At 42.0% G+C, this 15,507-nt stretch overlaps 1 protein-coding gene across 3 annotated transcripts in view; it reads left to right on the plus strand.

The window, feature by feature from the left end:
* IQGAP2 (IQ motif containing GTPase activating protein 2) overlaps window positions 1-8,090 on the plus strand; it is a 338,812-nt gene extending 330,722 nt beyond the window's left edge. For all 3 annotated transcript variants that reach the window (XM_021084462.2, XM_085013875.1, XM_085013876.1), the window contains 2 exons: window positions 285-393; window positions 7,147-8,090. In XM_021084462.2, the coding sequence (XP_020940121.2) occupies window positions 285-393; window positions 7,147-7,260 (223 nt within the window). In that variant the 3' untranslated portion in view covers window positions 7,261-8,090. The remainder of the gene's footprint in view (window positions 1-284; window positions 394-7,146) is intronic.
* Window positions 8,091-15,507: the final 7,417 nt, after the last annotated feature.

Genomic DNA, 15,507 nt, shown 5'->3' on the forward strand with positions numbered 1-15,507 from the left:
TATATTATGTTCCTTTAAGAGCAAGGGCCATATTTTGCATTTCTTTTGAAATAAAGCACCCACTTCAGTGCTCTGTGGGCTGCAGATCTCAGCAGGAGCCATCCATCATACCTAGCTCCGGTGAGCCAAATATGGGAAAGATGATGGGAGATTTGGGGTAACTTCCCTAGGATTTTCCCAGCAGGCTGTTCACTAAGAGTGGTAATTTAGGATTCCATTACTTTGTTTCAGCTTTAGGCATATATTTGCAATTCCACATGTGTGAATGGTCCTTTCTTCATTAGGTTTAAAAATGTTACATTTGATATCTCATCTACTGAAGATGTGGGCATCTTCGATGTCAGATCGAAATTCCTGGGTGTTGATATGGAAAAGGTGCAGCTCAATATTCAGGTAAGCCGGGATTCCTGCAAATTGGGGTGAGTTTTATAGTGGGCGTCATTCTTGGCTTCCCTGGCGTGCATTTTTCATGACAACAATGAAGTTTAACAGAAGACCAATGCACGCCTTACTTGTCAATATTACTTTAAGTGTTGATAGTTTTTTAAAAGCTATGATTTTTTGAATTATTGGAACTTAAACTGCTTTCAGGTGGAAGACCAGAGCGGTCAGTTTTTCTAAAACTTGTTTTCATTTTGAAGCTTAAAGAAAAAAGTACTCTAGGTAAAAATATTCACATCTATTAAGGCTAGAAATATTTGCAGCAATATTGATTGACGTAGATAGAGAAGTGAAATAAATCAGACCAAAACAAATATAATATGATATCACAGATGTAACACATCACAAATATAATATGTGGAATCTAAAAATGGTACAAATGAACTTATTTACAGAACAGAAACAGACTCAGAAAACAAACTTCATAAACACACCACTACATATAAAATATAGTAGTAATCCACAAGGACCTACTGTATAGCACAGGAAACTTTAATCTGTTCATAATAACCCGCATGGGAAAAATATCTGAAAAAGGATGGATATATGTATATGTATAACTGAATTGCTTTGCTGTACACCTGAAATTAATATAACATTGTAAATCAGCTATACTCTAATATAAAATAAAGTTTTGCAAAGTAAAGGCCTGGAAAGTTTCCTTTCATTAGGAAATTGCCTTTCTTTCTAAGATAGCGTATGACCAGGATCTTCCCTCATCTCATTTCTCCTTCTTTCCTTTGCCCTTCCTAGAATTATTTTTACATCAGTTTCTTAAATGTATATGTTAAATATTTGGTATCACAAGAAAGACATCGTACAGAACAGATATCTATACATAGAACAACGGTGTTTTCCATTTGAATTCTTGCTCTTTTCTCATAAGAACCACATTTACAGAAACTGAAAAATATACTTGAACAGAAACTGAAAAAACAGTTGATGTGTCACCGAAAAATATATATATATTTGGAGAGGAGGGTCAAGCAAATGCTTATCTCTTCCCAACTTTTTTTTTTTAATTTATTTTATTTTATTTTTTTAATTTATTTTTTTGAAGGTAACAGTATATGTCTTTTATTTTATTTATTTATTTTTTTCATATCACATGGGCCCAGATGGAACTGCTTTTATTTATTTATTTATTTATTTTTTGTTTTGTTTTCCCACTGTACAGCAAGGGGATCAAGTTATCTTTACATGTATACATTTCCCCCCCCCACCCTTGTTCTGTTGCAATTTGAGTATCTAGACATAGTTCTCAATGTCTTCCCAACTTCTTAATCCTTAGCAAAGAATCAATTGAGAGAAGAAATTGAGTTTTTTGTTTTGGTATAAGAGTTTTTAAATGAAAATAACATTGATTTACTTGGGCCCTAAACTGCTTGTGAAACGGTTCCCAGGTATTCTGCATGTATCTACGTGAATCATCATAAGAAGCCACTGGGAGCAGTGTATGTTCTACACTCACTGCCTGCCTAGCCTTTGATTGAGATGAATGAAGTTACACCCCCAACCCCACCCAACCCATGGGATATAAAATACCAGGGCTCTTTCCTGTCTCGCATTCCTTGTAAGCCTAAAGCAAAGGGAGTGCTAAATGGGTTTGATCAAGACATTGAGATAATGGAGTAAATTAGAGTTCAGAGAGAAAATTGAAGATATATAATTACGAAAAATATACTTAAGTAAACAGAATTGTTTTCTGATCTATTTTAAATGTCTGTAAATGTATCCATCTAAAAAAAAAAAAAAAAATCCTGAAGGGAAAAAAAAAAGGAACTTCCCATTGTGGCTCAGTGGTAACGAACCCAACTAGTATCCATGAGAATGTGAGTTCAGTCCCTGGCCTTGCTCAGTGGGTTAAGGATCCAGAGTTGCCATGATCTGTGGTGTAGGTGGCAGACTTGTCTCAGATCCTAAGTTGCTGTGTGTGGCTGTGGTGTAGGCCAGCAGCCACCCGCTTCAATTCCACCCTTAACCTGGGAACTTCCAGGTGTGGCCCTAAAAAGAAAAAAAAAAAAAAAAAAAAAACTTAAAAGTCTCAAGTTCCTCTCTGTAATGCCTAGGTAAATATGGGAAAAGAAAAGAAGAGAAAAGAATGTGCCTGTGGTGGCTCTGCCTTGGTTAGTGATTGTTCTCACACAAAGACAAGATGTGTCACGTGATTGCCAAGAAGGACGTGACCCAGGGCCAGTCAGAGTCAACTGAACAGCTGAACGGATGAATCACTAGAGACCAGGAGATACCTTTTTAGAGAGACCTCAGGAATTCCGCTGGACTTCCTTTTAACACTGGGGCAAATACCAAGCTTCACTTACTCCTTTGTTAAAGATTCACGGTAGGATTAGCTATTCACACCATTCACTGAGACCCAATTGTGAAAGGCTGTTCCTTAGCTGTATGCAGGTAGCTAGTAAGCTCCAGATTTTTGAAGTCATTAACATATCTTCAGGACCAGCCACATAATTTGTAGGACTCCATGCAAAATGAAAATGCAGAAATGGGTGAGACTTTTAAGGTGATGACAGCAGTGCGTTATACCAAGTGCAGGGCCTTTCTTCTGATCAAGGGACCCTGCACAGGTCAAATGCCCACAGAGCTGGGCGCGCATATAATAGCTGTCAGACTTCTCTTTTTACAGATGGCTTCCAGGCAATTCTTTTTTTTTTTTTTTTTTTTCTTTTTGGTCTTTGTTTTAGGGCCACACCCATGGCATATGGAAGTTCCCAGGCCAGGGATTGAATTGGAGCTGTAGCTGCCGGCCTATACCACAGCCACAGCAACACCAGATCCTCAACCCACTGAGTGGGGCCAGGGATCGAACCCACGTCCTCACGGATACTAGTAGGATTTGTTAATCGGTGAGCTACGATGGGAACTCCCCCAGGCAATTCTAATATGAGGTGAATTACCAATGAGAAACATGAATGGCCAGAAACGTGTTTAGTGAGAGTCAAGGATTTTGTTTCCAAGAGGACAAAGGGAGAGTCCATCTAACTTTCAAGTTTCTATTTTCTCCAGCCCTCTCTTTCCTCAGTTCCTAAAGATAACATCCAAATTATACCCTGTAGCCATAAACATAACAGGGACATGTGACTTCCATGAAGATATTCTGCCTGTATACATAAGGGCCAGTGTCTATGGAAGGCTTGCAGGGTAGCATTCTTCCTTTCCCAGATAAAGAGCTAGGATTCAGAGAGCACGTTATGGAAGGGGCTGCCAGAGTCCAGACCCTTCATTACTCTATACCACTGCCTCTCAAAGGATTCCTGTTGATCATGACGAAACAAGAGTGGCTTGGAGTTCCCATCATGGTGCAGTGGTTAGCGAATCCCACTAGGAACCATGAGGTTGCAGGATCGATCCCTTTTGTCTTTTTTTTTTTGTTGTTGTTGTTGTTGTTGTTGCTATTTCTTGGGCCGCTCCCACGGCATATGGAGGTTCCCAGGCTAGGGGTTGAATCAGAGCTGTAGCCACCGGCCTACGCCAGAGCCACAGCAACGCAGGATCCGAGCCTCGTCTGCAACCTACACCACAGCTCACGGCAACGCCGGATCGTTAACCCACTGAGCAAGGGCAGGGACCGAACCTGCAACCTCATGGTTCCTAGTCGGATTCGTTAACCACTGCGCCACGATGGCAACTCCCGATCCCTGACCTCACTCAGTGGGTTAAGGATCTGGCATTGCTGTGGCTCTGGTGTAGGCCGGTGGCTACAGCTCCGATTAGACCCCTAGCCTGGGAACCTCCATGTGCCGTGGGTGCGGCCCTAGAAAAGACCAAAAAAAAAAAAGAAAGGCTTACAAAGGGTTTGCAGATCCCTTGATGTCACATGCCCTATAACATGCCTATGGCGTTGGCAGTGTTAGCTCCAATTTGCACATAAGAAAACAGAACTTCAGTTTCTATTTGCAAGGTCATAAGATAGCAAATGGTGAGGGAAGGACTGAAATCTGGTCTTTCAACCAGAAGTGCAATCATAGATCCTCACTTAACCACTTTGGGGGCCCCAGTTAATTCCTCCATACACCATCCCTTCTCAGCTTAGCCATATTGATTTCATTCTTTTCCAAGAGACTTTAAAAGATGCTCCCGTTTCCAAAAGAAAAGGGAGTCTCCATTACACTTCAATAGGCAAAAGCATTCTTGATGAAGGAACTTTAAAATTCCCTATGGAATTTCCATCCCAGAAGTATGTCTAAATAATGGAAGAGTTTAGTTGAGTGCAGTTGGAGATTAATGAGGAAGTGGAGGAGGAAGCCGGGATGGGATCTGAGGTCAGGCACCCCTCCTACCCAGCCAGGCGCCAGCTCCTCCCCTGTTCTTTGGAAGACCTTCAACTATCCATCCATCCATACTGCCCAAAACCAGTTTCAAGAAATTTATGTTCATTTCCCAAACAACCTGCCAAAGTTCCCTCAAGGATGACACCAACTTTTGTGTTTTTTGTTTTTTTTCTATTTTAGGGCTGCACTCGCAGCCCGTGGAGGTTCCTAGGCTAGGGGTCAAATCGGAGCTGTAGCTGCCGGCCTACACCACAGCCACAGCACGAGGGATCTGAGCTTCGTCTGCGACCTACACCACAGCCCATGGCAATGCTGGGTTCTCAACCCACTGAGCAAGGCCAGGGATCAAGCCCGAATCCTCATGGATCCTAGGCGTGTTCATTAATCACTGTGCCATGAAGGGAACTCCAACACCAACTTCTATAGGTGCCTTTGTCTATTATAGACACAAGGCATTAAGAAGCTGCATTAAGAAGTTTCCAGAGCTTGAAACAGGAAAGTGAGACCTGGGTGTGAGTCTAGGGCAGTGCAGGAATGAAATTCTCTGTTTGGGAAGGACTTTCTGTCCTGTGTTACTGTAAAGTGTCACTGCTTCGTCTCATGCATGTGGCTAGTGCGACCCAATAATTACTTTTAACAAGAAAGTTTATTTGCTTCATTTATACAGTGGCCATGAAACAGAAGGATAAACTTACTTGAGATTGAGGGCTTTTCTCAGCAGAAACAGAAATAGTCTAGATCCGAAGGAGTTGCTTTGTACAGTGGTCTCCAAATTCTGATCTCACAATTTCATTAGTAAACAGATCTTTCTCTCTATTCATACATACCTATTTATAAAGCATACATGTTCTTAGCACTTTCCTCAAAAAGCACTTTATGAAATCAATCCAGATGGAAATGTTTAAGGAATGAGGACAAAAATAAAAGTAAATAGTAGTTCTAAAAAAAAAAAAAGAAAAGAAATAGGAGTTCTAATGCTCTTTTTGCTCCTGGATGGAATTGTGCTCCACTTTAGAAAACACTGACTCTTCTAAAGGATAGACCCTATCTTGCTGTAAGGTTTGTATTTTGAGTGTTTCAATTCAAAATTAAACATATATATCTAATATTAACTTGATGGTAATGGTTTTCTTCCACGCAGTCCCTATGAATTCTAAAAATCTGTTTTCTGCAGTCCCCCTTGTGGCTCAGCAGGTTAAGGATGCACCCTTGTTTCTGAGAGCAGGCAGGTTCGATCCCTGGCCTTACTCAGTGGGTTAAGGATCCATTGTTGTCACAAACTGCAGTGTAGGTCACAGATGTGGCTCTGATCCGGTGTCACTGTGGCTGTGGCATAGGCCCTCAGCTGCAGCTCTGATCTGATCCCTAGCCTGAGAATGTCGATATGCCACAGATGTGGATTGTAAAAAAAAGAAAAATGAATAAATAAATCTATTATCTTTCATCGAGGTAAGTGATTCTTGAAGTATGGCATCCAGACCAACCAACATCCTTAGGAACTTGTTAAAATGCAAATTCTTGGAGTTCTTTTGTGGCTCAGTGAGTTAGGGATCTGGTGTTTTCACTGCAGTGGCTCAGGTCACAAAAGAAATAATAATAGTTAATAAAATGCAAATCATTGGGCCCTACCCTGCAACATAAAATCTGAGATTCCTGGGGTTGGGGCCCAGCAGTCTGTTTTAACTAGTCTGTTTTTTGTGGGGTTTTTTTTCTTTCTTTCTTTTTTGTTTTGTTTTGTTTTGTTTTGTTTTTGTTTGTTTGTTTGTTTGTGGGGTTTTTGGGCCACACCCACAGCATATGAAAACTCCTGGGCCAGGGATCAAACCTGAGCCACTGCAGTGGCAATGCCAGATCCTTAACCTATTCTGCCTAAGAGAACTCCTCGCCTGTAGTTTTTTTTTTCCCCCCATCTAAGTGTGTTCACCCCAAACTCCCCTACTCCTTCTGATCAATCTCATTGTGTAAACCACTTTCTTTTTTTTGTCTCTCTTTTTTGTCTTTTGTCCTTTTAGGGATGCACCCGTGGCATATGGAGGTTCCCAGGCTAAGGGTCGAATCAGAGCTGTTACTGCCGGCCTATGCCAGAGCCACAGCAACACCAGATCCAAGCCACATCTGTTACCTACACCACAGCTCATGGCAACGTCGGATCCTTAACCCACTGATGGAGGGCAGGGATCGAACCCATAATCTCATGGTTCCTAGTTGGATTAGTTTCCGCTGCACCACGACAGGAATTCCATCCTTGCCTGTGTTTTTAAACCAAATTGTTTCTGGTGCACCTTGCAGTTTAAGAACCCCACCTAGATCATTGGGTTAATTGAATCTTACTTCTGTCAGCAAATTCTTCCAGAATGTGTTTTAAATGTGGGAAATGTCTGACTGGAGATTTGATGGATGTTCCTTACAATTTCAGGATTTACTTCAGATGCAGTATGAAGGAGTAGCTGTAATGAAAATGTTTGATAAGGTTAAAGTGAACGTAAACCTTCTCATATACCTGCTCAACAAGAAATTCTATGGGAAGTGAAGTGCCTGCAGAAACCTCCTGGATCTCTATCACCTGGATTGGGAAATGAATCTGTTTAGTATTTTTGTTTTTAAACATGATTGAAATCACTACTTATACACGCGTGATTCTTTTTTTTTTTTTTTAAAGACCAAAACTGTTCCGAAGAATGTACCCATGTGCCTTTTTGATCATCTGAAACTGCAGTAGAATGATACACAAAATGAATTAATGCAAACACTGCCACATTGTACTGTGGTATAGGTACTCTGATTTCCAACTCTGGACATTCTGTGATTTGTTTTAAAGGAGGGGGGAAATAACTTTAGCTGACTAGGGACAAAGGGGTAAACCTATTTTCCTATGAAAAATAATTTTTTAATGTCCCATTTGAATAATGTACCTCTTCATAGATTTTTTAATCTGTGGAGAAATGGAAACTGAGTTATTTGTAATGAATTATTTAGACAGTTCTCAGCCCTGCCTTCTGAGCGTTAGCAATTTTAAAAGAGAACTTTTGTGCAATTCAAAATGAAGTTTTTATAAGTAATTGAAAGTGACAATACAGGAACACTTTCTGTATAAAAGTATATATTTTATGTGATTTATTCCTCCTAAATGAAGTGCACTACTGCCTCGTGGTAAAGACTCTCGGACCCAGAGCCTTTAAGTGACTAGGGAACAACATAAGCAGTGATCATAGGCCTGGATCTCCACCCCTCACAATTTATTTGAATATTTCAATTGTGCCTCTCAATTTTTTGTAATGCAATAAAATCAGTATCTGGATGGTTTTTAAATGTATTCTTTGAAAAAATTGTTTTATGTAAAATAAATGTTGCTGAATTACATTCATTTGACTTTTGTCTGAATAAATCCACATCATTAAGTGGCTAGAAGAGGGTTCTTGGTGGGGCTTTTGAGGAAAAGAGGGACAGTTGACCCTTGAACAACAGGGGTTGGATCTGTGTGGGTCCATTTACACATGAATTTTTTTTCAATAACTGTAAAATATATATATATTTTTCTCAAATCTTTTCATTTTTGATATCTAGTGTTAGTAATATATATGATATCTACAGTGTCTTGTATCATAGAAGACAATATTGATATATGGACAGATGATTTATTTGGTAAACAGACAATATAAACTTACAGTATTGATCAATAGTGCAGTATTGTAAATGTATTTTTCTTAGGATTTTCTTTGTCTTTGTTTTTAGGGCCGAACCCGAGGCATAGAGAAGTTTCCCAGCCTAGGGGTCCAATTGGAGCTGCAACCATCGGCCTACACCAGAGCCACAGCCACTCAGGATCCCAGTCGCATCTGCAGTCTACCCCGCAGCTCATGGCTGGATCCCTAACCCACTGAGTGAAGCCACATCCTCATGGATAGAAGTCAGGTTTGTCAACGGCTGAGCCACAACGGGAACTCCCCTTAGGATTTTCTTAATAACCTTTTCTCTAGCTTACTTTATTGTAAGGATACGATGTACAAAACGTGTGTTAATCAAGTGTTTATGTTATTGGTAAAACTTTAGATCAACAGTAGATATTAGTAGGCTGTTAAGTTTTAGGAAAGTCAGAAGTTATACTCAGACTTTTGACTATGTGGGGGTGCGGCGATGGTGCTTCTCACCCCAAATTGTTCCAAGGTCAACTGTAATACACCTATAGCTGTACTTGTTAGACTATAGCGTTTATGGGGAAGAGAAATAATTTTCTCTTCTACCCTTCTAGGTTCTTGGCTGAACCCCCCCCCCCATAATAAAAGATGAACAGCAGAAAAACAGGTTTAATAACATGTGTACTTCCTATATATATGGGAGACACAGGAAAAACTGGGTAACTCCCCCAAGCGGCCCAAGCCACCCCCTTAACTACCATCTCCTGCTAATGGCAATGGATGGTAGGGTGGGAAGAGAATGGTTATGGGAGGTAATTGGGCAAAACACAGCAAAGGAGGGTATGGTTATGCAGATTTACACCTCAGCCTTCTCCATTGATAAGAGTTTCTAGAGAGGTAGTTATCCTTCTCTTCCAGGAACTGAGGGAAACACCCTTAACAAACAGAGCTTTCCTTTGTAAATGTCAATGTCTTTTACAAGAGTGTAACTTTACTTGGTTTTCAGAGCTTCTCCTACATCTGCTGTTCTTCAAAAATAACCAGCTCAAAGTAACCCTTCTACCAGAGAGGCATGTTGTAGGGGTGACAAATTCTGACCCCGTTCTAGAGTGAGCTGCTAAAACCCAGAGATCCAAAACCCTGTGGCTGAAACAAGGTAGAAGGTTGTTTTCTCAAAGGTAAGTGAACGTTCCCATGAGGATCGAGGGATCCAGACCGGCCAGTTGGCTCTGTCCTGATCACTAATTCCTGGCCAATAGGAAGAGGGAAAGAAAAGTCCAGGGCATGTTGTTTAGTTTCAAGTTCCATATGTCATTTCTGCTTATATGCCATTGGCCAAAACTTAGTCACGTGGCCACACTAGTTTGAAGAGAGTCTGGGAAGTAAGGTCCCTGACTAGGCAGTCATGTGCCCAGTTAAAACCTGGGATAGAGCAGGAGCAGTGATTCCTGGGGACTGATCGGCTGTCTACCACAGCAGTAACCTAGACTCTGAGGCTAGAACCTCCTTAACACTTTGTTATCTGTTCATTCATTCAACAGGCTTTATTTTCCACAGGAATTACCACATATTGAGAAACTGGGTTAACTTGTGCTCACTGGGCACAAAGGAACTTTAAGGTAAGAACGATGGAATTTGGAAAAATCCAAATTTTGAAAAGTAGGATCTGTTATTTTGATGATTATTTCAGGCTATACATATTTCTGACAGAACAATATTATCTCAACAGTTTGTATGTATTTATTTTAATGTGTTATCCTTACTACAGACTTCTATAATAAATACATAGGGTTAAGCCTCTCCTTGAGAATAAACCTCCCTCTCCCCTACAGGTAGCATTAGGTGAGGAACAGAAACCAATAGGAGGTAGGTTAGCTTCCTTCTTTATGCTCCAGGAAAGAAATGGACAGGAGGAGTCAAATCAGGGAATCATGTATGCAAGTAAAAGCCAGCCTTTCACAGAGGTTCTGAAGGGAGCTGGCTTAACTTGTGACACACCTGAGTGTTATTTGTCTGGATAAAGATCTTTATATTCTGCCAACACCCTCAAGGAAAGCTGCGATTGTTTTCTCTCTGTTGGCCCACAAGATAAGGTGGTTCTTGCAAATACTACCAATCCTATTTGTGTGAATCTTTAAGGGAAACAATGAATGAGTGACCCAGAGAGGGAAGTATGTAAGGAGCCCAAGGAGCAAGGAGGACTGGGAGCCCACAGAGGCATGTGTGTAGAGATTGTTGGAGCCAAGGACCACACCACCCCCAGGAGGGCTGAACCATCTCCCAAGCCAGGGGACACTTCCTTATCACCCTGAGCCACCAGAACTCTTGATCAGTGTAGGGGAGGGAAAATGCAGGGAGCCCCTGTAATACACGATCAACAGCAGGAAAAAAAAAAAAAAATCGATTAGCATGTATGCCTTGTGTATACATGAGAGATACCCAGGAAAACGGAGTAAAACTGCCCCCAATGGCCCAAGTCACCCCCTTAAATACGATCTTCAGTGAAAGATAAAGATGTGGAGGGGGTTGGGGGTGAAGCAATTCGCAGGAAGATGAGAAGAGGAAACAAAGGCCATGTAGATAAGACGCCCTGGAAAAAGTGATCTCTGGCAATAGCGCTCTTCCTGGTGTGGGAAGGAACATAATGTCTTTTCCATCAAAGGAAATCATGGTTACTCCATTTTGCTCCAGTTTCCGCCTTCCTTCGACCCCCGCTCCTCTTTCCCTCTTCTCCCGGTAACAGTTTGTTTCACATTAGCCAACCGGGAAGAATGTGCACCCTGACCTGACCCATGGGAAGGGGACAGGTACATCCCCTGTGTTAGGGATAAATAGGGGAGGGTCCTTTGTTGAGCGCATGCACTTTTGGAGCACCCAAGCCCTTCTGCAGAAGTAAAGAGCCTTGTCGAGATCTCCCCGTGTTCATGTGTCTCATTTTTCATTTTTCGACACTGACGATCTGAGCCATGTCCCCAACACTGGCAAGCCCTCTTTCTAACATGATCACCCCTTACCAAGGGTAACTTCCGATTCCCTTCCCTGAGCTTCTCCTGTGCCTGCAGTTTCTCAGTATAAGACAACGCCAAAGAGCTAGACCTGAGGGTGGCCTATCTGCTCCCCCTCAGCAGCTTCCTCCCCAGGGCTCATCGCTTTTCGTACTTATCGGAAGAAGAAACATAAATGGTTTTGCTTTTAAAATACTTAGCAATGGAAATGTTAACTTCATTTTTACCTAGCTGACTCCTGTATTTTGATGTATGTTTGATCATGTTCCCACTGTTAGAAACATGGACTTGAGTCTGGAAAGTTGAGAGAGTCTGTGTTGCCCCGAATGCCACGTTTTAGCACCTGGAGCTTGGAAAGGCCAAAAAGGGGACCTCCTGTTGTGACTCAGCCAGTTGAGAACCTGAGGTTAAGTCTCTGTGAGGATGTGGGTTTGATCCCTGGCCTTGCTCAGTGGGTTAAGGATCCAGCACTGCAGCTCCAGTGTAGGTCACAGATGCAACTGATGTGGTGTTGCGGTGGCACAGGCCTCAGCTGCAGTTCCGATTCAGTCCCTGGACTGGGAACTTCCATATGCCACAGGTGCAGCTGTAAGAAGAAAAAAAATAAGGCAATAAAGGACCTCAGTTAGTTACTCTCAAAGTGATCTCCAAGAAAGGGAAAGCCTATGCATCCTTTAATATTCTGCAAGTTTGTGATGAAAAAAGAGACCGACTCAGTGAGATCATCCTCTGACATGACGTATGTTAAAAAAAATTTTAATTACAAGCCCAAAATGGACTCATTTTCACTCCCTGCCCCCTACAACCAACCAAGACTTGATTGCAGCTATAACCCCTCCCAGAAATGTGACCTTTGAAACAGTCAATCTTAAATTTCCGGATCTGCACTCCAGAGCTAATCTGCATGATAAAGAATCTTGCAATTTCCTTTCCCCAAAAAACCAGGACCTGGCTTGAAACAATCCTTTCTTTTCTTTTGCTAATATCTTCTTGCGACACCCTTCTACTTATAAAAACCCCTATATCTGGGTACCCTTCTGGTTGTTCCATGGGATGCTGCCTATGCCTGTATCTTTGAATAAAACCAATTAGATCTTCAAATTGACTCTGCTGAATTTTGATTTTTAACATACATCTCCCTTTTGTCACTGAAAGACCAGAACCATGATGTGTATGTTGGTGAATGTGTGTGTGGTTGGACACTAATTAGAGGTGCTGCTCATGATGTAATTTTTATAACATGGGCTGTGGTTAAGTAGGGATTTGTGGTACTCCTCAAACATGCCAAGAGGCAAACCTCAGAACTGCCTATGGTCAAATTGTCTTTTTTTTTTTTCCAGAGAGTCTGGTGAGTGTTGGGTAGCTGATCGGCTTTTTGAAAGAAAAAAAAATCTATTTCCTCTGTTACTGAAATCAGAACTTAGGATAAGATGGAGCCGGATAAGATGGAGCCCTCTAAGTCATCCTGTGAGCGCCAAAGGACAGAGATTATTACAATCACTACTGTATGTCCAAAGCCAGGCAGTGCTTTGTAAATGGTGAGGAGATGGAATCCCAGCAGTGTGTTCTGCAGTGGGAGAGAAGGAGACAGAACCCCACTATCTCTCAGGAGTTCCAGTATGTCTTTAGGTTGGCCCTTGCATGAATGGGCCTGTTACCGATTATCTCAGTTTAGTTAGCTCTTGCCAAATAAAATAGCTCATACACATGTTCTAGATTGCCTCACCGTTGTTTCCTTATAGATATAGATACAGAATTTCTTAGGTGAAATATTTTGGAAAGTGTTATGATTAATTATGGGTGTCAGTTTGACCTGGCTAAGGGATGCCTATACAGCTCACAGATATTTCTGTGTATATCCGAGCATATTTCTTGAATGGATAAGTGTTTTGAATCTGCTCAATGAGTATAGAAGTTCACCCTTACCAGTGTGGATAAGCATTGTTCGATCCACTGAGGACCCAGTTTTGGCTGCACCTGTGACATGTGGACGTTCCCAAGCCATGGATTGAATCTGAGCAGCAGCTTCGGCAAAACCAGATCTTCAACCCACTGTACCACAGCCAGAACCCTTCCCTCTCTCTTCCTGAGCTGGAACATCTGTCTTCTCCTGCCCTGGGACATCAGAGCTCCTGGTTCTCAAGCCCTCACACTCTGAGATTTACACCAGCAGCGCCCTGGTTTTCAGGTCTTCCATCTTGCACTGGGAGCTACACTGCCAGGTCCCCTGGTTCTCAGGCCTTTGGACTCAGTGAATGACACCACTGCTTTCCTGGTCACCAGTTTGCAGACAAGATCATGGGACTTCTTGGCCTCCATAACCATATGAGCCAATTCCAATAATAGATCTCTCTTTACATATGTCTCTATATGTCCTATTGGTTCAGTTTCTCCAGAGAACTCTCGCTTATACAGAAAGGCAATGAACAGATATGAGAAGTGACAGATAGTGACTTACCATATATAACTTGAACAGGTTTTTGCTGTTTTCTTTTTAACTGATGACTGAATTTGACCTTTTCTTAGCACCCCAACCACAATAGTCTCCCATTCTGTCCATGGTATAATGAGTGGAAATGCATTGTTGACCCATTATAAAAGATTACTTTTAAACCCAAAATACCAATGCCGGTTTATATCAGCGAAAGGTGGAAACAAGACTCCTGTTGGTTAGCCTAACTTATTACAGACTTACTGTTGGCTTCAAAAACAGATGTGGAAGGGTTCCATGTGGTGCAGAGGGTTAAAGAGACAGCATTGCCACTGCAGTGGCTCAGGTTCTATCCCTGGCCCCTGGAATTTCCACACACACCAGGAGTGGCCAAAAAAATCCCTGGAAAACAAATGTGAAGATGTCTGCCCCAAATCTGGAGAATCACATTCAAATGTAATTTGAATTCAACTTGAATTCATTTCATAGAAGCCTGATATCACCACTCTTAGCTTCCAAAAGGAAATTGCCAAGGCAGTCTCTTGAGATAAAGTGTTGTCCTTGGAGGCTTTCCCATAGAGGAGTGGTAACAGGAATACCTAAAGCAGGCAGATCATCTCATGGGTTTAACCCATTTTCCTAGGATCTTGGGATTAAAACTTTCACCATTCGGATAGCACATTTGTTTTAAAACATCTACCAGAAACACTATGAGAAGATAGCGATGATTCACATTATTGGTGCCAGACAAATTCAAACAGAGAAAATGAAAACTGGGAACCAGTGTCAAGTGACTGCAGTATGAAGGATGCTCTTGAGACTGAATATTGACTCAGGTTGTCAGTGTAGGAACTTGGGCTCCAATACATTCTTTTGATATGGCCACTGATTAACATTTGTGGCTTAAGGGCTCCAGGGAGTAACATCCCCACAGGCCTTGTTTACTGTAGGGAGGGTACCTATGCCCTGAAGGACATGAATCCCTAACCCCCTGTGACTCAGTTTACGGGAAGAGAAGGACAAAGAAACTATGAGACTTATGGGACATTTCCACCCCTAAGGCCCTACTGGACAAGGACTGATTTGGGTAACTGAGCAAGGTCAATGGGAGGAAAAAAACCCCTCTGGACCCCATGTTGGTGCCCTCCCCACCTTTAAGGAATAAAAGCCCCTATAGGACAATAGAGAAAGGGGGCTCTTTACCCGCCCTCCCAGTAACCCTAGGAGCTACTGGCTTTCCTTTAAGAAAGACTTTGCTTGCTTGCTGCCTGTGTGTTCGTGGAGTTCATTCTTCGACTGCCGACTGCCGCGAACAAGAACCCAGATCCGGTATCATCTTTCAAGTATCACCGTGATGATGACATTTTATTTCTAAGGAATATTAACATGTTAGGTAGCCATTTCTGGCTAGGTAGATTTCCTCCTCTGGGGAACCTGCACCTATTTGCTCTAAAACTGGCCACAAAAAGGTATGGGTGTCATGGACTGAAATAGATTGATCTCTTTTTCAAGACGCTCTAAAGAGTGCACAGATACTATAGGAACTGCTGTAGAGAAAACAGCACGTCACCAACAGACCACCACATTGGAAATTACTACAACTCGGAGCTGTAGTCGCTGGCCCACACCACAGCCATGGCGATGTCAGATCTGAGCCACATCTGCAACACCAGGTCCTTTAACCCACTGAACAAGGCCAGGGATGG

The sequence above is a fragment of the Sus scrofa genome, chromosome 2, assembly GCF_054392235.1.
Source record: "Sus scrofa isolate SSC_HxYL_T2T_F1_AM1 chromosome 2, Sscrofa_HxYL_maternal_Yorkshire_Landrace_v2.0, whole genome shotgun sequence".
NCBI lineage: Eukaryota > Metazoa > Chordata > Mammalia > Artiodactyla > Suidae > Sus > Sus scrofa.